The following is a 25,696-nucleotide window of genomic DNA, read 5'->3' as shown; positions in this document are numbered from 1 at the left end:
CCATTAGGGTTCTGTGGGTTGCTGTGAGGAAAGCCATGGCCTGCAGATCTGCTCCTCTCCCTCTCCTCTCCCCCTTTGTCTGCTGCTGGGAGAAGAGAAGCAACATCACAACTGGCTACTACTGCTGCTTCAAATCAGTGGCCTTTCTTGTTGATGTATAAGTCATCCATTTATTTGTCTTCCTGTGTCTGCTGGACCTGATGGGCTTTTGTCAGTGTTTTAAAGACTTCCACAGTATTTAAAATCATCTCTAGCAGCTCTGCAGGCCAGATGCACCAAAGGACCAAGCTTTCTTGAGGGACCAGGTAGTCCAGTCAGCCCTTTCTAGTCAGCAAATGCAGTCTGTCTTGTGATGAAACTGGTGGTATCAATAGGCTTATTTATTAAAGGAAGTAGCTCCCTCATTGTGCAGTGCTGCTGCACACAGGGCAAGGGGCAGACACTCAGGATTTGGGGTTTGTATTGCAATTGCAGTAGGAAGTGACACCCCTGACTGCCCAAGAATCACAGAGGAGTCAAATTTCATTGCTGGCTGTGTCTCCTTCTGTAGCAGAACTGTTACGACTCAGGTCATGGAGGCAGGGCTGGGGTAATACCTGAGGTATTCTTGTTTTCCATGGGAAATTTGACTAGAAGGGTGGGACAGTGATGGATCTGATAATGTTTGTCCTTGATGGAGCCATTGGAAGGCTGCCATCACTGTCAAGGGATCTGGGGTCTTTGGCAATCAATCCCACTATGTCTGGGAAGAGAGGTCAGTGAGCAGAGCACCCCTGTGGACCACATTTCTGCAAGGATTTAATCCTTTGTACAGAGGAGCCAGGGATGCTGATAGCAGCATGGCTTTGGGCATGCAAACATGCTCTGAGGAGATTCCAAAAGCAATGATTGGCAGAAGAAATCCATAAAATGCACAAATAAATGGCTGTCAAAATAGTCTGCTGTGCAGATTTAACCACAATCTGAAACCTGTGAAGCACTGCAGAAAGGAGCTATACCAGGGGGTAACTAGTCAGACTTAATATGTGCTTTTAGTCTCAAAGAACACATCATCAGGTTGTTAGTAGGCAAACAGCTATGGGGAAAGAAAAATGAGATCAAAATAAACCCTAATTTGGATAACCAGCTTCCCTATAAATGCAAATGATTAAGTGCTAAATGAGTCAGGCCATTCAGGACAGGTTACAATCAGCAATCTGTTTTTCACATGAACATAAATTTTGACTGTGAAGCTGTTAGGATTGAAAGATGATTTTTGTGATGTATCCATTAATTCTGTAATCTCTTGTCAAATATTATTTTCCAGTGTTGCATAGCTGCTATATGTACAAGGCCATGTAAAATCCAGGGAACATATATGCTGTTTTCACAACCCTGGATTGTACAACTGTTTACTAAATGCTAGAAATCTTCAAAGCAAAGAGTTGATGAATAGGGCAGTAGCCTTGACATGCCGGGCCAGTATCTTAAATCACACTACAAGCACTCTGTTTGAAGTCTTGAACTGTTCATGTGTTTCCACCAGGCCCTAAATTCCCAGGCTGTGAAGACCAAAAATTGCTTTTGTGACTTCAACTCAGAATCTGTTGCTAACATATAAAGGAGGAAAATGGTTTGTTTAGTTAGAGCTGACAAAAGCTTAAGCAAATGAATTGCCTTGGTCCCAACAAGGAGTGAAAATTGGGATTAAATTTGGTAGCACAGATTGTAAAGATGCAGTACTGGGTTGGAAATTACTTTATTTTTGACAGCAACCATTTCCAAATATTTTGGGAGGAAGCAATGCCTAAACAGCTTTGTTTCCAGTTATATGGAAAGGAAAAAAACCTCACAGGGAGTTTCTGGGCTACTACTGGTGGTCAATGGTGGGAGCAAAGACCTTACTGAGGTAAGGCTACACGGCTCTGTACAAGAGGCAGAAGCTCGCTCTGTGTGTTTCCTTGGCTCTCTGTCGGTGAGCCAACCCTTTTCCAAAAGCATTGGCACAGCACAAGACCTTAAGGCATGATGTGTGTCAGGGGTGCTCCCATACAGCACCAGGCACTTGTGGGTCCAGCCCCCAAAGTGGGCAACAGAGCCTCACAGCCAGTGCCATGGCAGTGCCATGTGGGAGTGCCAGCCAGGATTAGTCTCTCAAGCACCTCCTCTCATTAAATAAACTGGCTCAGAGTGGCTGCCTTGGAGACTAGCCCTGTCCATTTGGAAGGAATGTCCTTAAAGTAAAACCTTCATGGCTGTTTTTCTTGCTCTTTGTTTTTGTGTTTCTGAATTGTGTAGACCTGCCAGAAGCATGAAAGAAATTTTCTGCTGACTGTAGTGTCAAAGATCACGTGGTTCCTTTCTGGGACATTTGTGAAAACTTAAAAAAAAAAAGGAAATGTGAAGCCCCTGACTTTAGTGGAAGAGTTGCATATGGTTGTCAAGCCCAGGTGCTAAAATAAAACCATCTCAGTGCAATCTTGTAGGCAGTGCTGACAACACTGCTCCCCAGGCTATGTTCACCTCCTGATGAAGGTGCCTGGTGAAATTGGTCCTTCCCCATTGCCATCTGCTTTCTGAAACCTCTTAAGAATGAGCAGGAGGTTTTCCCCAGGTCTCCATCCAGGTTCTTGTCTTTTTTACTGCTGTGACTTTGTGAGAGCAGCACCTCTCCTTTGGACAAACTCTGTAGATATAAAAGATGGCTCTTGACCTCCCCTTTTCCCCTGCATGACTGACCTGTATCACCTGTTCCCCCAGAGGATGGGAAGGGTACCCTCCATCCATAAGGAAAGTTCCACAGCATCCTTCTAGGGTGGTTTCCCTCCTGTAATGCCCCTGCTGGTGTTCAGTTATCATTTGTCTCAATGTGCTCTTTAAAAATAGAGCTGAGTCTGCTCCCATTAAGCAGGGCTTTGGCAGAGCTCCCTCTGAAATGCCAACAGCCATGCCTGAGCGAGGATTACTGCACTTGGCCCGGGCTTCCTATGCTAGCCAAGAAAATCCTTCTTCCTTTGACAGAATATGGTGATTTCATAGAGTAAATCTGAATGCAGAGCATATGGTTTGCACCTTATTAATCAGTGGAGAAAAAGCACCTGTCATCTGAGGTTCGTTTCACAGTATGGGGGCTGACAAATAATAAATAATAATAATGTGTTCATGCTGAGGGCTCTAATCCCACCATTTATTCTCCACTAGCAGACACCTTCTTCCTTTCACTTTTCTGCTAGTGCATTTTTATTTGAAAAACAACAGGGGAGCTACTTGAGATGCTTTTTAAACTTTTTTTTTCCCCTCTTCTCTTTCTTGTCTTTGAAATATAATATACATTCTGTATTTTTTCCAAGCTACATGTTTGTTGACTGTTAAGTGGAGTTGCAATACTTTAATATCAATTTTGGGGAAAGAAATAGGAATAATTGGTTTAGAATTTGATGCTGTGGCATCTGACTCTTATTTTTACTTGCAAATACCAGTAAGTTGGTATCTGAGACTAAAGAGATGGGACCATTTGTCAGGAATTCCTCTTGGATCCTTAAGAAAACACAGGCATGGTTTATCAGAAGAGAAATTATTTACTTCAGTAAGCATTAGTCAAACTGTTCAAGATTTTAGGCAGCTTTCGCTTTCCCAGATTAAATAGAAGATGGTTGCTGGGTCAAAGCTGAGTTAGCATTCACTTTTTAACTGGTAAACATGCACTGTGACATCACAGCAAATCTCCTTAAAGACTGCAGAACCAAATATTTCGCCTGAGACAGAATTTGGTTGGTCAAGTGATACCACAGTGTTGATTTTCATTATGTCAGAGTTTTGCTGTCCAAGAAGCAATATTTCCTAAAAGAGATTCAAAAACTAAAAAAAGGTCTCTCACATCTCCTCAACCTCCTAAAAGTTTTAGTGGATTCGAATCTGGACATTTTTCTGCAAAGGCAAACCAAAAAGATGCATTTTATAGTTTGGACAGTACTAAACTGTAATACCACTGTAGTAGGAACTAGTGAAATGCTGCAGCAGGTGTGAGTTCTGATGGGCTGCCAGTGACAGGTGCCCTCTTGCTGGCTGGCCAAAACAAATCCTGGGGCAGACAATTTGGGTGTGTCAGAGGAGAGTGCAAGGAATAGAAGGCCTCTGAAATAAATCCCTGAAGTGACAAAACCTGTAAGCAGTCCTTCCATGAGGAGATCTTCTGGAATAAAGAGAGCCCTGTGGACACTCTCTGGTCCTGGTCTTGGAAGCTGTTGTCATAAGATGCTGTTGAGCTTGCACAGCATTGCTGTCTGTGTTGGAGGCATGCCCATCGAGATGGTTGCTGTAGCCCAGCGTTGCACAAACCAGAACAGACATTGCAGTGAACAGAAAAAGGGTGTTAAATGAGAGACCTAATGGGAGACTAGATTCAGATCTACTCACAGAATATCAAAGCTTTAAGAAAACCCAACAGGATGCTTTTAAAATTCAGTAGATTGTCTGATATCTGGTACCAGTGAAACCTTAGATTTGATGAGAATGTGAATCTCTTCATAACAAATGAGCCCTATTGACAGATATTCAAAAGTGCCACTTTCCTCCATAAATAGAAAGTCTCAGAGTATAAAGGTCCTTCCTTCTGTGAGGGTGAGTGGGTTGTGCCCAGAAAGCCCCAAAGAAATGTGCTCTTTCCTTGGGCTGCTGCAGGACAGCTGAACAATAAGGGCCTTGTTCCCAAGGCAGGCTCATAGGTGTGGTTTTAAAACTGGAGTTGGGGGAAAAGTTCAAACTTCCGGAAAGTTCCCATGTAACTGACAGATGGAAACTTTCATTGTTTTTGGATGGGGTCAGCAAGCAGTGGAAATGTAGAGCTGCTTGGGGAGTGTGGATGCTTTTGCAGCATTTTGATTCCACAAGGCACAGTCAGCTGCCTAAACAGCTTGAAGTTCAATTTTAATTGTAATGTGAATAGAAAAATGTAATATGAACTCATCTTCCTGTATAGAGATCTACAGGAAAAGTCTTACTTGAGCTGCCAAATGTTGAGCTTCGGCTGAGGAGCTTGGGGGTCACAGCCTTTCCCATGACATACATACAAAACCCTTGCTGCTGATAGTCCAGGATGGATGAGGGACATCAACATTTAAGGATACCCCTGGTATTCTTGTCACAGATCATCTTAGTCTGAAATTTCTTGCTGTATTAAGGTGTTTCCTATTGATGTGACAGCAGTGAACAGGTTCCTTTGACCGAATTTTGCATTGGTATTGCGGAGTGGTTGGGCTGCCTGACTGTCTGCAGGCCTGTGGCAGCACTGGGAATAAGCAGGTCATGGGAAGATGACACCCAGGACTACTGGCTTGTGTGGTCAGTGCTGGATTTGCATTGGTTATGGCAATTGAAGACTCCGTTACGCTGGATGATCTCATGGATAAGTAAATATGGCAAAGCCACCTCGATGCAAATCAGGCAATGGCACATGGGCTTCAGTCTTCTAAGGCTTAAGCTTGTGGTCTTTGACCAAGTTGACTTATCCATGGGGAATTTAGCCAAAAATGCTAACAGGATGCTGGCCCTTGACATGGAACAAACCCAGTGGAGGTGTTTGTTTAAGTGTGAATCTACCCTTTTATAATGAAAGCCTGTTTTGTACATCGTACTTCCTTTGCAATGATCCAGGATGGATACACTTTTTTCCAAAAGGCTGTTTGCACTTCATGAATGTATTCTGTGAACCTTCAGCTACAGGCAGGAAAAACGAACCTGTGCCTCCGTAGCAGTATGTATATTGGCATGGAACTGCTCAGGGAAAATGAAATGGGATGCTGGGATGATTGGTCGTATAATCAAATCAAGGTTCCTGCTGCCCTGCAATCACTTCCATGAGGAATATGTGATTGAAGCAATGTATTTCTTTTTGAATCCCCTCCACTTACTGGCTAAGATTTCCTGCTGTGCTTGTGACTCGGGGTGTCAAAAAATCTCCTGTCCTTTGCTATAGTGTTCCATTCAGAACTTTCTATAAGGCCACGTCTGCAAGTCTGTCTGCTGTTTCATCATGTTTGCCCATTAGCTATTTGTGACTGTTTTACTAGCATTGTGGTGTTCTGCAGATGCTATCAATAAATGTCACTTTCCTGTCCACAATACTTTAAAAGAAATCAGGCACATAGTTATTTTCAGCTGAGTAGTTTCTAGGGAGACCACAGGATTGTGCTAGCCAGCAGGATTAACCAAATAGACACCTCCAGAACATGTTTTCTCTATGCAAAATATAAGTGACTGGCCGAGAGAATCAAAAGTTTCACAGCATCATTCATCAGATTCCACTTGAAAAATTGTTCAAAAAATTAATCCTGAGGGGAGTAAAGAGGAAGATGTGAGAAAAATCTGGTTGTGGGCTAGACATTCCCACCTTTCTCCAGAGAAACTGCTGGTATCAAGCAGGCTTCAGAGGAGACAAGCTGAAATGCAAATCTATCTCTCTCTTAAGTCTTTAGAGAAGCTCTGCCACTGTGGGAGTACTGTGGGAGTGTGTTCAAATCAATTTGTAGCTTATTAGGTTGACTCAGAGGGCCTTGGTGGCTGTGTGCACTGTCCTGGCCTGGGGAGGGGAGCAGAGGGACAGGGCAGGCAGCAGACACCCTTTCTGTGCCGCATGGGCAATGCAGTGAGCAGCTCTGAGCATCAGAAGCACAGCACAGAAATTAAGATTGCAGTGGTCTCAATCACATAACTTCAGTGATGCCTAAAACTGTTTCTAAAAGAGGTCTGTGCTCTTGAGCTCAACTCCAGTGACTGATTTCTTTTTCCTTCTTCTGCTTTTTCAGATGGGTATGCATTTTCTCAAGAAGAACACGGTGTTGTTTCCCAGTCACAAGTCGTTCGATCCTACGATACAACCAAAAGGAGATCAGAAATAGAATAAATTATTCTTTACTTGATGGGTGGTGGGAATAATGGGATTTGGATCAATGCATCCACTGTTAACACATTCATGACTAGGTTTGGCAGCAGCAGCCAAAACACCAGAGAACTCATTTCTGTGGCCTTAGCCAACAAGTTTCTGTATTCTCCCTGCAAATCTTGAGTGCATTTTGTGGGGGGGAAATCATTGTTTGACTTCAGTCGCAAAGCTCTGCCTAAAGTTTTGTTTATGTTGTTATGAAGCATTTGACTGTGCTATGTGAGGTGTGAAATTAAAAACAATGTTTTACCATTATTTAAAACATCGGCATAAGGTTGTTCTGGGGGAAAAGTAGAAAATTTATGTTCCATGAGAAATCAGCCTTTGCTTAATTGGAACGGGGTGCAGAGATTTCCTGTTTTGTTACACACAGACCAAGTGCACACGATTGCATGCAGACTTTACTCCTTCTTGTATTCACTGTTAATTAATTTGGCTGAAATTTTCAACAGACCATTTGGTGTAAAAATTTTTGATTGCAACACAGTTTGTAGCTAAAAATGCTTATTTGCCTTCTTATGACAGAATAAAACAAGATAGCAATCAATTACTTAGACTATTTGCCCTCTTACAGGATTTATTAGGGTTCTATCTTAGCTTTCTGAAACCCAAATAATAGCTTACTCACACAGCCAGGATGTGGAAGTCAGAGCTTGGCAGAGCAGCTGTCTTGAGTGCATGGCATTGTACACCAAGATGAACTCAACTAGGTGCCTCCTCATAACGCTTCATGATGTATTTGGATGTGCACTTCAAGTGTAGCCTGGAACTTCCCTCCATGACCCCATTCCCAGTTTAATAGTAGAATAAAACAGTGAGAATTTCAATTTATAGGTACCATCTGGTCAGATATGTTGATAAGATGCACATGTGCGTAGGAGGCTGATAGTGTAACCCTAAGGAAGCCTTCCCCATGCCAGGTAAGAGAGGTTTGCAGAGGAGGGCAGGAGGGGATTACACACGTGCGTGCACACACATGGACACACACAGAGCTGGCCATTGTGAAGAGGAGACCTGCTGTTTGTTTGTTCAGCCAAACCAGTCCCTCTTCTAGATCTGATCCATCAACAGGCTTCCCAAAACACCCAGACCCATGAGCCCTGGAAGGAATGCTGGCTCCATGGCCTTGCTGTGCCACTGGGACAGGCGTGCTGCTGCATAGATTGGGATTTTGAAGAAAAAAAAAAAAAAGGCAAAAACTGGGGCATAAGTTAAAGCTGAAAGAGCTCTTAGAAAGCTTGTGCTGTCCCCCAGACAAGTTCTATTAATTTCAGTCACCAAGCCATGTTTCTCAACAGTATAAAGTAAATACTGCTGTGTTTAAGCCAGGCTTTGTGGTTAATGTATATACTACATCTGTGTATTTAAAAGTTGGCGTTGTTTTTTGCCCTATTGACCATAATCCAGAGGTTTTTATTGATTTAAAACTATCCGAAAGCAATTTGAATATGAATGTTTATGTTTAGCAAAGGAGAGGGAAGTTCCAGCCTGGCCTACTGGTTTAATCTTCCTTAAGGGTTGCGAGTAAATGCCAGCGCTCAAGTGCTATAATTCAATTTCCAGTGCCACCTCAGAAGTTCAGAGTCCCCTTCTCTTTTAGAAAAGGCAAGTTTTGCTCCTGCAGCACCAGTCAGGATTGCTCTTGGATTAGGCTGATGGCACAGAGGGAAAAGTCATCACCTTCTTTTTGCAGTGCTAATGAGACAATTATGCAATAAGGAAAATGTGCAAATAATTTTGCCATAGGCATGAATGTCAAGGGGCCAAGTGTGGATGTATGTATTTTCTGGGAGAGGAATTTTGTTTAAAGGCACAAATACTAGTGCTGAGAATAAATAAGGGGAGAGCAAACCTGATCCCAGGAGTTTTTAAATCTTAATGCTGATATAACCTGTTAAACACTTCCTTTTATTTAGAAACCAAATCTGTTTAGGAAATGTGTGGTGTAAGCCTCTCCTCAAAACTGCTAATTGTTTCTTCCTTTTGTAAAAACACAAGGAAAATTAACTTCCCACCAAGGCAAAATGAGATCAGCTTAGTCTTTGTACTCTAAGCTACACAAGGTCACTTACATGTAAACAATTTGGAGGCTTTCAATGATGCTGCAGAAAAAAAACTTTTAAAAGCCTTAGGATAATGAAGAATGGCTAGTAAATGTGTTAAGCAGAGAATAGAAGGGATCCTGGAGTTTTTTCTGTTCTTAACTTAGGGCAACAAAATTTTGCAGAGCGTAATGAAAGATGCTGGGGAGGAGCAGCTGTCATCTGATGTGATTTATTTTATTAGTGCAGACTATGGGCTGTATCATTTTGACCTCCCTGTAAATTGAGGTCAGTGTGTGTCACAAACAAAAACCTTCCCTAGAGTGAATGGTGGTTTAGACTGAGCTACGTGTGTTGGTTGTCAGCTCAATGGGAATTGCACATGGGATTTGTCACAGGACTATACAGTATGTGACACTGGGGCTGGTGGGTCAGACTTTATCATCACTGTATGGCCTTAATCTCTAGCTGAGTTAATTCTCTAGAACCCACCCAGGTCAAGACCTGGCATTCTTCTTGTTCTTTGGAGTCATTACAGGAATTAATGTATTGTAATGTGCCGCAGACTGGGTGTTGGAGTTGCTTGTCTTGATGAGCAATGATGAGGTGCATTCGAGTGCTGTGTTAGCAGAAGGAGAATGACAGCTGCTCTGCATCAACAGAATTCCTTGTTCATTAGGGCAAATGCACGGAGCAGTAACAGCAGCCTTTGAAAGTGCTGTGTGAAAATGTGATCGACTTGACAGGGTATCGGAGCAGAAGGAATGGGGCATTTCTGCGTGACTGTCCAGACTTAACTACCCAGCCTTGATCAGAAAAGGCCTTCCTGAGCTGCTCTCTGCACTGACCAAAAGGAGATGGGTTTGGATATTCAGATGGAGGCGGTGATTTTCCTGAATTACAGTTGGCTCTGTTGCTGCTTTTTATAGCACCATAATCGCAGCTTGCATAGAAGCTGCTGCTCCTTTAATGATTGCCTAGTAGCAATTTAAAGCTGGGGAGCGGGAGCCCGAGCTGCTCTGAGCACTGCTGAGGAGGCTGTTGACATTTTCTTCTCCTTGACAGGGCTTCAGGTCTTGCTGTAGGGAGCTAGAATGGGAAGTCAGTAATAACTTGTCAAGGAGAAATGGCAAATAACCAATAAAAGTATCTGGGTCAAACTAAGCTGCTAATATACATAAAAATGTGTGTAAGTTAACATGAACTCTATGGGCTGTAAATTAAGATAACAGTCAAGCCTCGCTAATCTGCAGTTTACTAGACTACACACCCCATAGTGCATGGCCAAAACTGTGCAGTCTCTTCCCTTACTTCAGCCAGCAGCTCATAGCAGATGCTGCAGGGAAGTCTCTCTTACATTATTTTTTACAGCATGTACTGGAATATGTTCGCTGGGAGACAGTCATAATAATAAAGTTGTAAATAAAGCAGAGAAAGCTTTATTTATGTGAATATGTGAAATGTGAGGACGTGGTCAGTGGCTACACAGGGTGCAACTTGGTCCTCTATGGACAGCCCTAGAGGTGCACAGTCCTTACACTGTCCCTGTCCTGCAGTTTGCCCTTTGGGCTAACTCACTAAATCTTCTGTTTTCACATTGCCTGCAGTCATCACTGAAGGCTAGTGATACTCTATTTACATTCTCCCTTGGTTTTATAACTAATGACTTAATTTATTCTTCAAATGCTTCGAGGAGTGTACTTCTCACAGCTCAGGTTTGAAGCAGAGCAGGCATTGAATGCATGCTTGGCCCTGAGAAGCACCTTGAGTTTATCAGATTTCTCATTAGTGTTAAGCACTGGGGTTATTTTATCTTTGTTTTGAATCATCACACAGTATCAATGCCTTAAACTTCAATCAGGTTCCGGAGAGCTCTTTGTGTTCTGTTGAGTCTAACAAGAAGTGGTGATGGTATGAAATACCTGAGGGGTTGGAGAGGAGAATTTGGCTATGGTGTATCTGGGTAGCAGTCTGCATCTAAAATATGGCACTGACCATGCATGTTCCTCAGCCTCCAGACAGTTGGACCCCTTCTGTCCTGTCAGGAAGGATTCTTACACTCACCTCTTCCCAGTATCCTGTAGACACCCAAGAGAGGCTTCACTGCCTTCCAGCATCTGTGACCAGAGCTTTATGTCCAGAGAAGGCCAGGGATAGGTCAGTACAATAGGTGACAACAAAATAAATCCATATGGGTATCTTTTCCATATGTAACAGTAAGATTAATGGAGGCTTTGAGCTTTGTTGGCAAATGAAAACCAGAAAGTGCCCTGCACTGCTTGGCCACACAAGTGAATCCCAAAGGTGATCGCTTCTCAGTGACCTGCAGGAAACGTAGACAGCCTGAGTTTATCTGGCCAGGAATGTGCTTTTGGATGGGCTGTCTGGAGAGGTGAAGGGAAACAAAATAGATTGGCCAAGACCAGTGCTGCTGTTAGAGGTTAGTGAGGGGAAGGATTCCTCAGGCATCCGTGAAGAGCTGTGATAAAGCTGATTTCTTTGGTTCCTTCCTGTGGCTCTGGGAAGGAAGCAGAGCTGAGTTGAGAATTTGTGAAGCACTGTTACCTCCTGGAACTGAGTTTGTCTGGTACCAAGCTGAGTCCTGAACTTAGAATGAATCCCTGCCAGAAGTGTTCCTTGTTTAGCATGCTTTGGCTCTAGCAGGTTATTTCCTGGGTTATGAAGATTGCTAAATTATTTACTGGTTCCTCTTTCCCTCGTGGACTCACCAGAACTAAGCACTGGAATTATTTCAGTCCTGGGTGACAACCCCTTATGGAGAGTTAGTGGGATTTCTGCTCAGGTGTTGCTCCTGGGCAGATTCCTGTCTCTCAAGCCGGTACAAGGGGCTCATTAATCTCTGGATATCTTTGTGATAGTGTGTGAAACCCAGAGGTTGTTTCATTTGCATTCATAGCCTGCTCGTGTGTGGTGTGGACAGAAGGTAAAGTGGCTGAGTACTGGTGTTTATCCAAAGCCTTCCTTTACGTATGAAGAAGGTGAGATAAGTTCTCCTGAAATCTGCCACAAGAGGTCCGTTCTCATTCAGCCTCTTGGTAGCCTCTAAAGAGAAACAGAAGTTAGTAAATTACAAATTCTGTGTGGGCAATCTCAGCTCTGGGTAATCACTCAGAAGTCTAACAATGAAGAAAAGTGTTAATATATTGCCAAACTGTCACTGTGCATAGCTGGAAGGTCAGCACCCTTGTAATTATGGAGCAATGAAGCCAAGGGAAAAGCCAAAGACACGATTGTTTTAAATTCTAACTACCTTACTGGGTGGTTTTCCTGCGAAGATGTTCCAGATGTCGTCTTGGCATAAATTAATCAATTTCAAAACATCTGCTGGGTTTCTTAGAAAACATGGAGTTTACCAGACAGTGATTGTGCTCTCCTCTGCCCTTCTGGTTGATATGTTGATTCAGAAGAGGAATAAGAGTACTTGCTGTTCTTACCATCAAGAGTTCATAGACTGCAAAGTTGCTCAAAGTTGTTGCTCAACTCTTTTTTTTTTTTTTTTTTAAAGGGCTCCAGTTATAAAGTAGTGAGGCAGCCAAGCCCTCTGGGACTGTGTACATGTGTGTGCTGGAAGAGATGTTTAACTTGAAAACCTCCCCCTGTCCCTCCTCCTGCCCCCAAAGTGCAGCCCATTGCACAGGGAGGTCAAATATTCAGGGTCTTGAGTGACAGGATTTTTAACAGCATCTTTTTCATCAGCGAGCCAAGTCATGTGCCCGCTTGTCTGTCATATCTGTACTCGAATTGCTTAAATATTGTTTCAGATGGGGACGTTTCAATCTGGATATGCAGAGAGGAGTGATGCTGTGGGGGGATGTTTAATTGGCTCCCAGCAGAGCAGCAGTGGTGTGTGGGTTTTTTCCTCTAGAAGTGTTACCATTTTCAGGTCCTATTAATGTCCTCTGGTAGTTTAAATACAGCATTGCATTACAGTGGAGTTTGTTATTCAGACTGAATACAAATGAAGGTCACTTACTTGTATTTTTAGAAGGTTCAGAAAACTTAAACAATTTGTAGCTTTGAACAGCATTGTTGACTGTTGTATGTCTGCACAAAAATATTTCCAATAAACCTTTTATTAAAGCAATCCAGCAGACCAAGGCTTGTTTGTTTTATCCCCCCACAAGCTTTGCAGCAAGAGTTCAGTGTTAAATACATTTGAGATTTAGTCTGCAAAGCTGTTGAATGGATTATTTCTATTTTTTCACGGCCTTTTGGGTGTGTTTTAAGGGCCTGCTCATTAGAGCAAGGCTTGAGTTCCTTTAATAGGTCTCAAATCAGGCCCCAAATGCAAGGCTAATATGTCAAAATAAGAATGGTACTGATGAGCTGACAGCAGATACTGGTATTTGAATGGTGTCTTCAGGGGGAAAACTATCTTTTTATACAAACTAGGTGGAGAGAGATTCTTCCAGAAATGATACATACACTTGATCTCACCAAGGCTTCATCAAAATAAAGCTTAGAAGTCTTTTGTCCCAATTAGGTCATGTAGACACAGCAGGGGAAAACTAAGCCCTAAAAACCTTCCCTTTCCTCCTTACTTGCAGCTAAATTTGCAGTTTTAACACGGGCCCTTCAGGCTCTGAGTGTGAGGGGGAGCATCGGGCAGCGAGGTGTGAGGTGAGACCATGGCAGCCGCTTTGCTCCGGAGCACAGGGCCGGGCTCTCTCCTGCCTCTGCCTGCTCAGCAATGCCACATCTCTCTGCTGCTGCTGCTCAGCTGACGCTGCCGAGCTCACTGGTGTGGCCAGACCTGGAGAAGTGACCCTGGAGCTCCCTGGCCTCGAGCAGGAAGCACCACACAAGGCTCTCGTGTCCCTGGTAGCGCTGCATCCGTACGTGCCGGGGGACGCCCAGCGCTGACTCAGGAATGGGACTCAAGTTATGGCTGAAGTTACATTAGCAGAAAAGGTTGGCCTTACTTGATTTTTGGTGGCCATGGGGAACATGCACTGTCAGATCCTTATAGAAAATGACAGGGTATGAGCTTTAACAAAGAGATCCCTTTGTCCAAATATTAATAGATGCTGGAATTAAACAGATTTTATCAGGAACAAGGTGCATATTTATATATAGTTTGGCTAAAATTTTTCCCCCTTAGGGTGCTATAACTTGAGGAATAGGATTTTTCCTAATAGATTGCTGACAGAACCACTTTTAAAAGTGTTTTTTTTACAACAAATTATTTCTGGATTTTCTTTTTTAAATTATGGAACAGAAAGAAGGTGTAAGCCAAATCTCCCATCTTCCCTTAACAAGTCATTGCTTGACTATATTTCAAAACATTTTCATCCCAAAAGCCAGACCAGTATCTGCTTTTCCTTTGCAGGGAAAAGAGAGTGATGAACTTGTGTATCCCTGTTTTGCTGGAGTAAATGCCTGCTCCTTCGCTGGGCCTCCATAGCTGCAGCCCAGCCTGCAAGCATGTAGCAGCAGGAACTCTGCTGTTTGTAAAAGCTTCTCACACATCTGGCCAATCAATTATGCCAAAGTAAAATTGATGATAAACTTAAATAAGCCTTATTCAGTTGGTGGTGGGAGAATTGGATGCTCAGCCAACTGCTCCCTGCACTGTCATCTCTTGTACAGCACACTAAAAGGGAAATGATTCTCAGAATTGTTAAACATAATGGATTGCTACTTAAACCCCTTATTAGATATATTAGTTGACTAATCACCTCAGAGACTTTCCCTCTAACAGTCTGACAGGCAGGGCTGTGAGAGAGCCTAGTGCTCATGTCCCAGAGCCAAATATTTGGAGCAGCTGCTAAGTCTGTTGACGGCAGGCTTCAGTGCCTCGTACCAGAACAAAGAAGAATCAAAGTCCCTAAACCTGTAGATTAATGCTCAAGTCTGAAATGGGAGCATTAAAAAATAGAAGTGTAACTGAGAAAGGTCTGGCTGAGGAATGTTAAGCAAGAAGATTTCAGAAACATAATCCCTTTTAGTGAGTGCTGCTGTGGCAGTACCCGGTGACCAGCCCTCCCTCCAGCACAGCCCCATGCCTCTTTGAGTTCCTGCAGCATTTGGGGTGCAGCAAGTCCTCAGAAACCTGGAAGGAGTAGTGAGTTCCCTCCTCAGCAGAAATACAGGACTGCAGAGAAACAAGGCTTTAAAAACCCCTGAAAGACAGGGTTGGTTTTTGGCTGTCCACGCTGAGCAAGGAGCTCAAGGGCAGATGAGGAGTGGGCTGTGTCCCAGGTAAGGGAATGGTGAACAGTGCTGGGGAGACCTTGCTGCAGTGGCCATGCCCAGCCAGGACCTTCACCGTGAAGAAGGTCATGTTGCATTTTTCTTGCCATGACTCTCTAAGGACAGAGGGGTGACAGTCAGAGAGGTGGCCATGGTTCCCCTCTGGATTTCCCTTGGTGTTTGGTGCTGTGCCTGTGAGGGTGCCATGCCAGAGCGGTGAGGGCACTGAGCTTCCTGGGTCACACAAAGCAGCCCTCAAGTGAAGCAGCTCCAACCTTTCAGGGCAGAGTGGCACTTAAATCCTGCAGTGGCGAGTCTGGGAGCCTCAGCTCTCACAGCCACCTTGTCTGATGGCTCAGCTGGCACTGGCCTACAGCCTCATCAAAAATGTGCAGCACAGCTGTCACAGTAAACCAAGACTGCTTTGTTGGTCCTGTGGAGCTGCTGGTACTTGCTGGTATCGAGTACGGGCAGCAGGAGCACCCCCCCAGTCCCTCAGGAAAAAATGGATTCTGGGCTGGGTTTGTAACTGTGCTGCTCCATCTCACTCCTTCCTTTCTCCACACTGGAAGGAATTGCCTATAAGCTCCTGAAAACATGCCTTAGTCCATGAAAAACCACAGTGTGATCCTAGTGCCAGCTCATTTGGATGTGCCAGGTATCAGAGCTTAAGCTGCCTACTGCTCTCATACTGCTCACTAAATCCTGTGCAATGACTGTGTGTATTTGCCCATCCACAGTGAGGGTGGGCTTCAGCTGTTAAACTGAGAGCCTGATTCTGACTGCTCAGTAAATCTACAGCAGTTGCTTTTGGTTTGCAGCATTGTAAATTAAAATTATTTTCCCCCCATAATGAGATATTTACAATCACGCATAGACTGTCTGATTGTGTGAAGTCAATAGGATTCTGTCTCTCAAAAGCAAATATTGAGGGAATTAGCAGCTGCATAAGCCAATATTTACCATTTGGATACTGAATCATAGCAGAGACTGCACAACACACCAACATCCTCATCTTGTCCTGCAACAAGTCAGGCCTGCCCCGTGCCAGCATCTGCAGCACCAGCGAGCTCTGGGAAGTTTGTGGCCCAGCTAAGCTGGGCTCTGCACCCAGCAGAATCAAACACTCTGCCTCATTGTCCCCATCAGCTTTCAAAGCTCTTCCTAAACCTGATGGAAGGAAATTTAAGTACCCCACCCCTGGAGGTGCTCAAGGCCAGGCTGGATGGGACACTGAGAACTAGACTATCTTTAGAGTCCCCTCCAATACAGCCAATTTTTTATAGTCCTGTGAAGCTGCTCTATATCTTGGAAGGGAGATAGAGAAGTATTTTTAGTTTATTGCTGCATTGTTGTCATCTTATTGCAAAAGTTCCATACCTTCTTGGTGATTGCTCATGGACACCTCCTCACAGCACAGCCAACAAACTCCATCTCTCTCCTCACCCAGCTCACCCACTCTTCTATAGCACTCATCATTGTTGGACACAGCTGTGGCCTATTAAGTTCAGGCCTGTTCCTAATCTTTGGTGATTAGAACAGCTGCAACTCCTCAGGTGTGAGATTGCCTTCTGCACTATATTTTCTTGCATTCTATCCCTGCACACTGCATTATTACTGTTTTCTGACATGATGCTCACTTGCCCTAGTTTAATAGCAGTGATAGGATCCAAAGTAGTGCCTTCTTGCTTTATTTTTTTTTCAAATTAACCTAGAGAGGCAAATCAGGGTGGGCTATGCCCTGAGCTGGTTCAGCACTAAACATGAGGAAGGTTTGATGGAAAGCAACTTACCTGTCGAATTAAACATTTTTCAGCTTGATGTATCACTGTTTGCCTTGATTTTGCTGGAGGTTTTTTGAAGGACTGATAACAGGCAATAAGAAACTATTTCCTTGAAAGTAAATGATTATCATGTTTAGGAGAAAAATGTTATTGCTATTCTTTCTTGAATGTTTGAAATCTCTTTTTACTATTATAAGCCTAAACGGTGTCACTGCAACAGCCTGTGATGGCAGACAAGATTTTAAAGTTTCAGGTGAGTTTTCTTTTGTATTTCCTGATGTGTTATGGACAATGCAAACAGAAAGGAACATGTGTCCTTGGTGAGCTGGATGTGCCCAGTGCAGAAAGTGACTGCTTTGAGTTGTTACCTGCATGGCTTCATCTCATCAGAAACAGCCACCCAAATTGATTAATATTAAAGTCAGCTAACTTTCTTTTGACAAAGACTGCAGCCAGTACAATGCTGGAGGCACTTGGAATCTGAGAGCTGTGACTCATGTTACACTCCAGAGAGGTTTGTCTCCCCTCTTCTAATGAAAATCAGGGAGTAAGAGGATACTTGGCCTCTTGCACACCTAGCAACTTTTCAGCCATGCCTAGTGGAATGTTTGCTGCCTTGCTCTCAGTATTTGGAAGATGTCACCTTTGCTGTCAAGTGGGTAGGTATTTTCCAAATGAAGCTGTGCCTCTGCCCATGAACTGATGCCCCAGATGTTCCCATCCAGCACAGCTGCCCCCACAAGAGGTCTGGCTCAGCAGGGACAAGCAGGAGATGGAAATGACACGAGGGCCAGGGAAAACATTGCAAACAAGCCAGCATGGAGAAGGTGAGAGCTGCAGGGTCACTAGCCAGGTGAAAAAGGCCTGGGGTCAGGTCAGTATGCTGGGATTTTCAAGGTATAAAGGACAAACTTCTGTGGGCAAATCACAAAACCTGTAAGTGTTGGCACAGAAAGGGGGATCTCTGCAGCAAGGGGAGAAAATCCATCCCTGTGCCAGGGCTGTAGTGGCTTCCCAGAGACGGGTGGGAGGGAAGCTGTGTCTGGGACTGGGTGTCCCCCAGGAGATGGGGGAACTGGGACACCCCAGGGTGCTGAGACATCGCCTCTGCCACTCTCACCTCTGGGCTTGCTGCAGACAGCCAGCACTATGCAGTGTTTGGTGCAGAGCAGCCACACCACAGTGCTGGCTCACCTGAGGCCTCCTCACTGGAGCCCACAGCAGTGTTCTGTGGCACACAACCCAGCACGATGGGCTTGTCCCCATTGCTGAGGCACAGGAGGCTGTTACAGCACCAGTGACTGCTGTTATCTGGCCATTCAGTCTGCACAGAAATACTGTCACAAGGATTAAATGCTCTCCTGTGGGACAGGGAACACTGAGCCTCCAGGATGGCCAGGGTCTCATGGAACTGGCTCCATTCAGTGTAGATGGGGAAGGGGAGAAAGTATGGCACATGTTTATGTGATTTGTTCAGTCCATTTGCAAGTGATCCTGGGTGGGAAAATGCTGCAAACCCCACTGAGGACAGAGAAATATTACAAAGGGACCTACTGAGAAGCAGGAAATATGAGGAGGAAACAATAAAATGAGATTCAGCTTGGAAAAATAGAAGGGAACACATGTGGGGAATAATATTTAGTAATAACTTCAGTGGGAGGAAAAGAGTGGAAAGGCAGAAAATCTGGAGGGAGAAGAGCTCCAGGAAGATCAAAAGTGAGCAGCAAATGAGACATTTTGCAAGGGAGGTGCTGAGGTTAATGTGCTGAGCTGAGACCTGCTCCCTGGCTTGCTCCCCTTGGGCATCGTGGGCCACATTGCACAATCTCCACTGTCCCCTGATGACCGTGGCACAGCTGGTGGCAGCTGGACAGGGCCACACAAGCCCCTGCTAAGGGGCTCTGTCCCCTGAGGTGCCCAGCTCACACGGGAGTCATTCCACAGTGTGTGTGCTGGGAGGGGATCCTGTCACTGGCGATGCTTTCCTGCTCTTCTCTGCGTGGCTCAGTGGTTTGGGCACAGGATTTTGGGCACAGGATTGCCTACAGCCACCTCGGGGCGCCGCTGTGCCCACGGGTCCCCTTGTGAGGACACCACCAGCCTGGTGCATGCAGGGCCAACCAGCACCAGCCCAGCCTGTGGGGTTTGCCAGCTTTTCCCCACCCTCACCACTGCTTGCTTGGTGCACACCAACTCCTGCACGGCACAAAAAGAAAACATCTGCCAAGGGTGAAGCTGCTCCGCAGATAAAAACACAAGAAAAAGCTTTAACACAAATTGTTGGCCTGCCCTGCTGCGCAGTACTCGTCGCCTCAGCACATCTGCTCCCAGCCATGGCTGACCCCCTCCTTCCCTGCCAGCTTTCTGCTCCCAGCCTTGCTGCCTCACCTTCCCCAAACACCAGGAAGCTGTGGCATTTTGGAATGTGCAATGTAGAGCCTGACCAAGGCAATGCTCTTCCCAGACTGCTCTTCCCTACTTTTCTGAATTATAAACATGCAGATCCAGCAATCACTCCATTTCCTCTCCCTGCCCTTTAGGCTCTTCCAGCCACCCACCTGCCCAGAGTGCAATGCCAGCATCTCCAGCAGCAAGAGGAAGCAAACACCAGGAAAGCAGAGTGGCCTCATCCCAGACAGACTATGGCACTACAGGGCTTTGGTTCTGGTCTCACTTCTGAGGATGAAGTTTTTGCTCTAGCAAGAGCAGAGGACAGTGGGGACAGCACAGCCACTTACTGAGAGTTACACACTCAAAATTCTCAGCTGGTGACTGTGAATCCAACTGAAAACAAAATTCTCAGAAAATGGCATTTGATGCAGAGTATTTGGCATTCTTTGACAAGAGGGAACTTGATAAGCCCACAGGCTCTCGCCCATCCTGCTCCCACCACTGCTCCCCAGCCATCTGAGAGGCAAAGGATCCCCAGCTCAGGTGATGCTCAGACGCCATCTCCCTGTGCCCCTTCTCCCCAAAAATATCCCCTCAGAACATGCCCCACTGCAGCACACTGTTCAGACATGTAATTTGTTGGGTTTACTGTTATTCTTTAGAAACACAGCAAAAATTCAAACTTTTGGTTTTGCCAGTCTGGAGAAGGGGGCTGGTCAGATGTTATTTTGGGGACACAGGAAAGCAAAGCATTAGCTAAAAAAAATAAAATCCCTATGACAAAGCAAACAAAACCAAAGTCACACCATAAAGTATTTATTAAGAAACAAAGGGGGCTTTTTTCTTCAGTTGTAAGAAACACTTTAAAGCAAGTGCTCTTTCAGAGATTTAAAAGCTATATCAAATGGTAACATTGGTTTTACATTATTGTACATGACATTAAAAAAAACACCACATCTCACAAAATTCCTTTTATTAGAGCTCGCGTTTCTCTGCCTTCAGTTGTAAATTAATTTCTACAGACTTAAATTTAACTTATTCTTTTTTTTTTAAACAAGTAAACAATATACAAAGATTCACCTGAATTCTGTAGGTCAGAGGAGGTGTCCTTGGCAGGGCCTGTGCAAGGCAGGCAGAGGGGGGAGCTGACTTGGTTCTCAGCTGGGCAGGGTCAGGGGCACAGCACCTGGGCTCACCCAGGGCCAAGCACCTCCTGCTCCCGGGGAAGCACACAGAGCTGCCCCTGTGCCTGCTGCCAGCCCAGTGTGACCCCACTGCAACGTGGGCAGGTGGAGACCGACACCCCCAGAGACCAGAGAGTGCAGGGGGTCCTTCAGAAGCCTGGAGCACCCAGCTCTGGAGCTCCCACTGCCCTGAAGATCCCCGAGCACTGAGTGCAGCATCCGACACCGCCAGCAGCCGGGCGCCGCTTCCCAAAGACACCCAGCCTGGCTGCAGAGGAAGCCAGGTCTCACAAACCAACCTTTCTGCCCAGATCCTGCACACTGACTGGGAGATCACAGCCAGGAACAACAGATCGGGGATAAATTACCTATTCATTTCCCCGTGTCAGTGGCCAAACCACGGCTGCCTGCTGCAGACGGCCTGTGTGTGGCGTGTTTATGAGTAAACCATTGGGTTTGGCAATGCATCTGCACCTTCTGTGTCATTTAAAAACAGACATACAAAACATAGCATCACAGTTATTGCTACATATTGATACAGTATCAGACAATAAGAAACCTTTTGTCATCACTGGTCTGGCTACAGTAATTGCTTGGGTTTGCACAGGGCCTCAGGTCTTCTGCAGCACTGTTTTGGCTGAGGAGCAAATGGATGGAAATGCAGAGGCTACATTTCTAAAGAGACAAAACCAGCCTTTCTGTCAGCAAAGCTTTGCTGCATTTGGAGTGATATAATTAGAATGATCTAATTGTTTGCTGCCTCTTCAACCTGGAGAGGTGTTTTCCCCAGATGAAGCAAAGCAGGAGAGAGCCAACAGCTCCAGTGTTAAGTGTCCCTGCTGTCTGCAGCTCACCACCTCCGTGACCCTTGTGACACCACAAGCACCTTGGTCCCTTGGTTGGGCCTTTTTCCTTATTTTTAAATACAGCTGTGCCTTCCTAATCCCCTGTCACGGGTAAAGAAGAAAAGGGGATGGATTTCAAACCTCCACCAACCCATTCACATCCCAACTGGGTTTTGTTTAACACTCTCCCACTCCCACGGGGTGGGTCAGGGGACTCAGAATGGACTCATGGGTACAAGATAAACTCCATTTTCCTACAGGCAGACTCCAATGCAAGCAGGTTTTGGGGCTGACACCTTCGTGGGCATTCACACGGGTTTCCTGTTTCATGGGAAGTGAGGTTGAATCAGGCTTGTTTGGAATCACAGTCTGACCTTCCTCTGCCAAAGCAGGTTCAGTTCAGACACTGCCAGCTGTACCAAATGCTTTGCTGAGTGTCACAAAGAGTGAGCACTTCATACCCTGGTTTTAGTAAAACGTTCACAAAGATAAAGTCTGTGCAAACCACTACTGGGTACTGATCTTGACACAAAACCAAATTAATGAAGGGTTTCAAGTGCACTGGAAAGAAGAGCAGAATAATTCACTCTTCCAATTCCTACAAAATACAAGGAAAATTGGTCTTTGCAAGACCAAGCTTCTGGTGGCATTTCACCCCAAAGTGGGTGTGTGTAAGAAGCCACGGTGGCTGGGCACACAGGGATTGCACTGCTTGGCTCTCAGTTGTGATTGTCTGTGAAGCAACGGGAAACATCATTACGGAGCTGGGAGCAGAGAGGTTTCTGAAGTATTGCAGTCTTGTACAGTGGAACAAAACTCTTTCTAGAATTAATTAGGCAAATACTTGTGACCATGTCATACCTGAAGGGCACTTTACGGCTCCGACATTTATCTCATGAGCACAGTGATCTGAAATACATATGCATTTCCAGCGTAATCCTTTGCCGCCGTAAATCACGTGCTGGAATGAGAGCATATCTGGCAACGTTAATTCCGAGATATCATCCTTACAGTTCCTGGCAACAGACCCCGATGAAAATAAATGGTTTATAAACACCGTCTGACATGCATGAGCCTTTCAAAATTATTTACAAGTGGTGCTCTGGGAGCTTTGTTCCAAGGAAGTATTTCTCCTCCGTTCAGTTCAGATATTGAAACTGGCTGGGTGGGGATGGGGAGGGGAGGGCGTCAGCGCTACACAGTCACAGCCGGGTACATCTTCTGCTCGCTGTTGGTGTGTGGGAAGGGAGACTGGATCTGCCTGTAGCCGCCCTGCAGGCCGTCCAGGAAGGGGGGCACGGGGCTCAGCGGCATGGGGTCGTGCTGCACGGCGTAGCCCATGTACTGCGGGTGCAGGTACTGGCCCTGGTGCGGCACGATCTGCGTGGCCTGCTGGCAGTTCAGCACCGAGAAGTTCGTGGGCATGTTGACGTAGACATTGTTCATAGTCCCTTCTGGCAGGCAGCAGTTGGTCTGGGACCTCGTCGGGGGAGCTCTGGCCCCCGAGTTGGCGCTGGAGCTGGAGCTGGCAGCCGTGCTCGACTGGCGGGAGGAGGAGCCCCGGGAGGTGCTGGCACTTGGGATCATGGGGATCGTCTCCATCAGGCGGGTGCCCGCAGGGGCTCGGCTCTGCTGGGGCTCCTGCTTGGGCCGCAGGCACCTGCAGCAGCACGCTGCCACCAGTGACCCCAGGATGATGAAGGCGACAAACACAGATCCCACGATAAGGAACGGCACGTAGATGGGCACTGCAACAGCAAGGAAAACATTATCACCATGGAGAAACCTCAGCAATCCCCTCTCATCCAAGCAGAGCCCACTTCCTCCCAGCACAGGTCAACACAAGCAGAGCATTTTATACCAGAATGATGAAAAGGGCTGTTAAACCCAATGGCTTCTATTTCTCTCCTGTTGGTGACGGTCTAGGTCACAGCAACCACTGCTCCACATTTCATCAAATCATGTCTCCAATATGTCCTACTGGAACAAACAGGCATGATACAGCTGGGTTTGAACAGTGCCTTAGGGAGATACTTTGGGGCAGGATCCCTGCTGAGGGCTCAGGATCATGGGGCAGTCAAACCCTGGTGCCACACGACATCCCTCTCCACCACCAGCCCACTCTGGCTGTTGGCAGCCTGCTGGGGCAGGGTGACAGCCAGGCAGCAACCAGACAGTAATCACAGGGCCTCTGGCACCCCACAACTCTGGGGATGAATGTCCACCTGCTCTGCACTTCAGCCCCAGGTGTAGGGAGAAACCACAGAGCAGGCAGTGCAGAAACAGCCCCATACTCCAAAGGGGCAGCATTCCTCCTTGTGAGGCCTAATGATGGGACATCAGGGCAGGAGGACTGAGGGCGGGCAAGGGGTGGGAGCAGAAAGTATGGATGATGCTCACTGGAGGCATCAGGAGCCACCAAGGATGGTAAACATCATCCTTGGAACAATCTGGGCTACAGACACAGATTTCACAGAATACACCTGAGTTGGAAAGGACTCACAAAAATCATTGAGTCCAACTCTTAAGTGAATGGCCCATACAGGGATCAGACCCACAATGGTGTTACACAAGTGCCATGCTCTATCCAGCTGAGATAATCCATTCTGTAGTCCCAGGGAAAAAGCCTTTTTCTCTGTCTCAGTAAGAAATGTATATGGATATATACACAAATAACAAAGGGAAGGTGTCTCCCTTCAGTGCTTGTGAATGCTCTCAGCAACATGCCTGGAGTTCATCATTTCCACCAAAACCTGGCAGCTCCAAGACTCAGGCAGGGCTTTGGATCCCTGCTTGACCCTGTCTGACCCTGCTAAGGCAGCCACTGCTAATGACCTGCAAGTTAATCAGTGTCAGCACAGGGCAATGGCTCCCAAACCTGCAAAGCAATAAATTCTAAATAAAAAATTAGTTACAAAAATGCATTGTTGTCAGAACTGCAAAGGGGCAGCGGGGGTTATCTGTCTGCTCAAGTCAGAATGCTTCCCAGCACAGCTGGTGAGATGAAGCGAGTTATAACCAAAAAGCCACTTCTCCTCCATCACTTTAGTGCTTTTAAACAAAAGGCTGTAAAACGTCATCTCCACTTCTGCACTTGGTGCTACAGCAGCTCTCGAGCAGGTGCACACACTTGCTCCACACTGTAATGTGCAAGTTTTCCAGGAGTAAATCTGTCCTAATTATAACATCACTTCAGGCTACTTCTCCCGCACTCAGCACGTGTGGATGGCAGCAAGGGTGCTGGGGAGCCACCGGGGCTTTTTTAAACAGCAGTAGAAAGACTTGAGTTTATCCTTGAAATTCAATCTTGTAAAACCAGTCCTAAGTGGGGATATCAGAGCTGAAAGAACATACACAATTACAGTGGGGACCAGCCAGAGTCCTTTTGAAATATCCTGTTACTTTTTCTGATCTGCTCATGGGGGTTGTCTCATTTTTCCTTGCCTTTTCAATGGGGAGCTCAACCACGGCTGAGGAGCCCGTTCAAAGCGGCGGCAGAGCTGTGCCAGGCCGAGACGGCTGGCCCGGGACCCAGGGGAATGGTGTCACCTGCTCTGACACAGACGTGGCTGGGATTTCCAGCAGCAAGGGCGGGAAAGGCAGGCCTTCACTGGGCACTCCTCCCCGTGTGAGAGCCCGGCCAGCGCCGGCTCCGTCCGTGCTGCCCCACCACTCGACGGAGGGGGACCGGCGGCAAGGGGGGAAGGGGCGGGCAGGAAGATCGCCGCGAACCCGCGACGGCTCCCGCCAAGCCGGAGACACCGCGGGGCCGTCCTGGCCGGGCCGGGGCCGCCTCACCTGCCGCGCCGTCGGGGCCGTCCTTGCCGGGGCGGCCCGGCTCGCCGCCGCCCTGTCCCCGGTCGTTGTCGCAGGCGCCCTGGTCGAGGCGCGCCTCCGCGCTGGAGCAGCAGTACCGGAGCGCGCAGCTGCCGCAGCAGATGGTGGCGTCGCCGCCGTCGAAGCGCTCGGGGCACTGGAAGCCGTCCCGCCAGCCGCCCTGCCCGTCCAGCCAGCCGTGGCAGTACTCGCCGCTGGCCGCGGCCCCTGCCGGCAGCAGCCAGCCCAGCGCCGCCAGCAGCAGCCAGCCCCGCATGGCGCCGCCGGGGGGGCGGCCGCTCCGTCAGGGCCCCGCCGCGCCGGGGCAGCGCCGCCCGGCCCCCCGGGGCAGGCAGCCGCCGCGCTGCGGGGACTCTGGCCGCGGGTCCCGCCGCCGCCGCCGCATGCCCGGGGCCGGCCCGCGGGGTGCGGAGCCGCCGCCCGGGGCGCACCGGCGGAGCCGGGGACGCCGCTACTCCGCTCTCGCTCCCCGCCGCCTCGC

At 46.8% G+C, this 25,696-nt stretch overlaps 2 protein-coding genes across 3 annotated transcripts in view; one reads left to right on the top strand and one right to left on the bottom strand.

The window, feature by feature from the left end:
* The window catches only part of ATP8A2 (ATPase phospholipid transporting 8A2), a 278,010-nt gene extending 264,944 nt beyond the window's left edge, over positions 1-13,066 (top strand). For both annotated transcript variants that reach the window (XM_059465994.1, XM_059465993.1), the window contains one exon: positions 6,783-13,066. In XM_059465994.1, the coding sequence (XP_059321977.1) occupies positions 6,783-6,880 (98 nt within the window). In that variant the 3' untranslated portion in view covers positions 6,881-13,066. The remainder of the gene's footprint in view (positions 1-6,782) is intronic.
* Positions 13,067-20,149: 7,083 nt separating this feature from the next.
* Positions 20,150-25,471, bottom strand: SHISA2 (shisa family member 2). Its single transcript, XM_059493946.1, has 2 exons — positions 25,177-25,471; positions 20,150-23,126 (listed from the first exon to the last, which is right to left on the bottom strand). The coding sequence occupies exons 1-2, from the start codon at positions 25,469-25,471 to the stop codon at positions 22,573-22,575; spliced, it is 849 nt and encodes a 282-aa protein (XP_059349929.1). The 3' UTR covers positions 20,150-22,572.
* Between the last annotated feature and the right edge of the window lie 225 nt (positions 25,472-25,696).

The sequence above is a fragment of the Ammospiza nelsoni genome, chromosome 2 (genome assembly GCF_027579445.1).
Source record: "Ammospiza nelsoni isolate bAmmNel1 chromosome 2, bAmmNel1.pri, whole genome shotgun sequence".
NCBI lineage: Eukaryota > Metazoa > Chordata > Aves > Passeriformes > Passerellidae > Ammospiza > Ammospiza nelsoni.
Note: the sequence above shows the minus strand (reverse complement) of the source record. Positions and strands in the feature narration are given on the sequence as shown.

Bases quoted from the DNA above. Each gene is read 5' to 3' on its own strand.
- SHISA2 (XM_059493946.1), bottom strand. From the start codon at position 25,471: ATGCGGGGCTGGCTGCTGCTGGCGGCGCTGGGCTGGCTGCTGCCGGCA. The intron at 23,127-25,176 runs GTGAGGCGGCCC...TTGCTGTTGCAG, and splicing joins CGGCCCCGACGGCGCGGCAG to TGCCCATCTACGTGCCGTTC.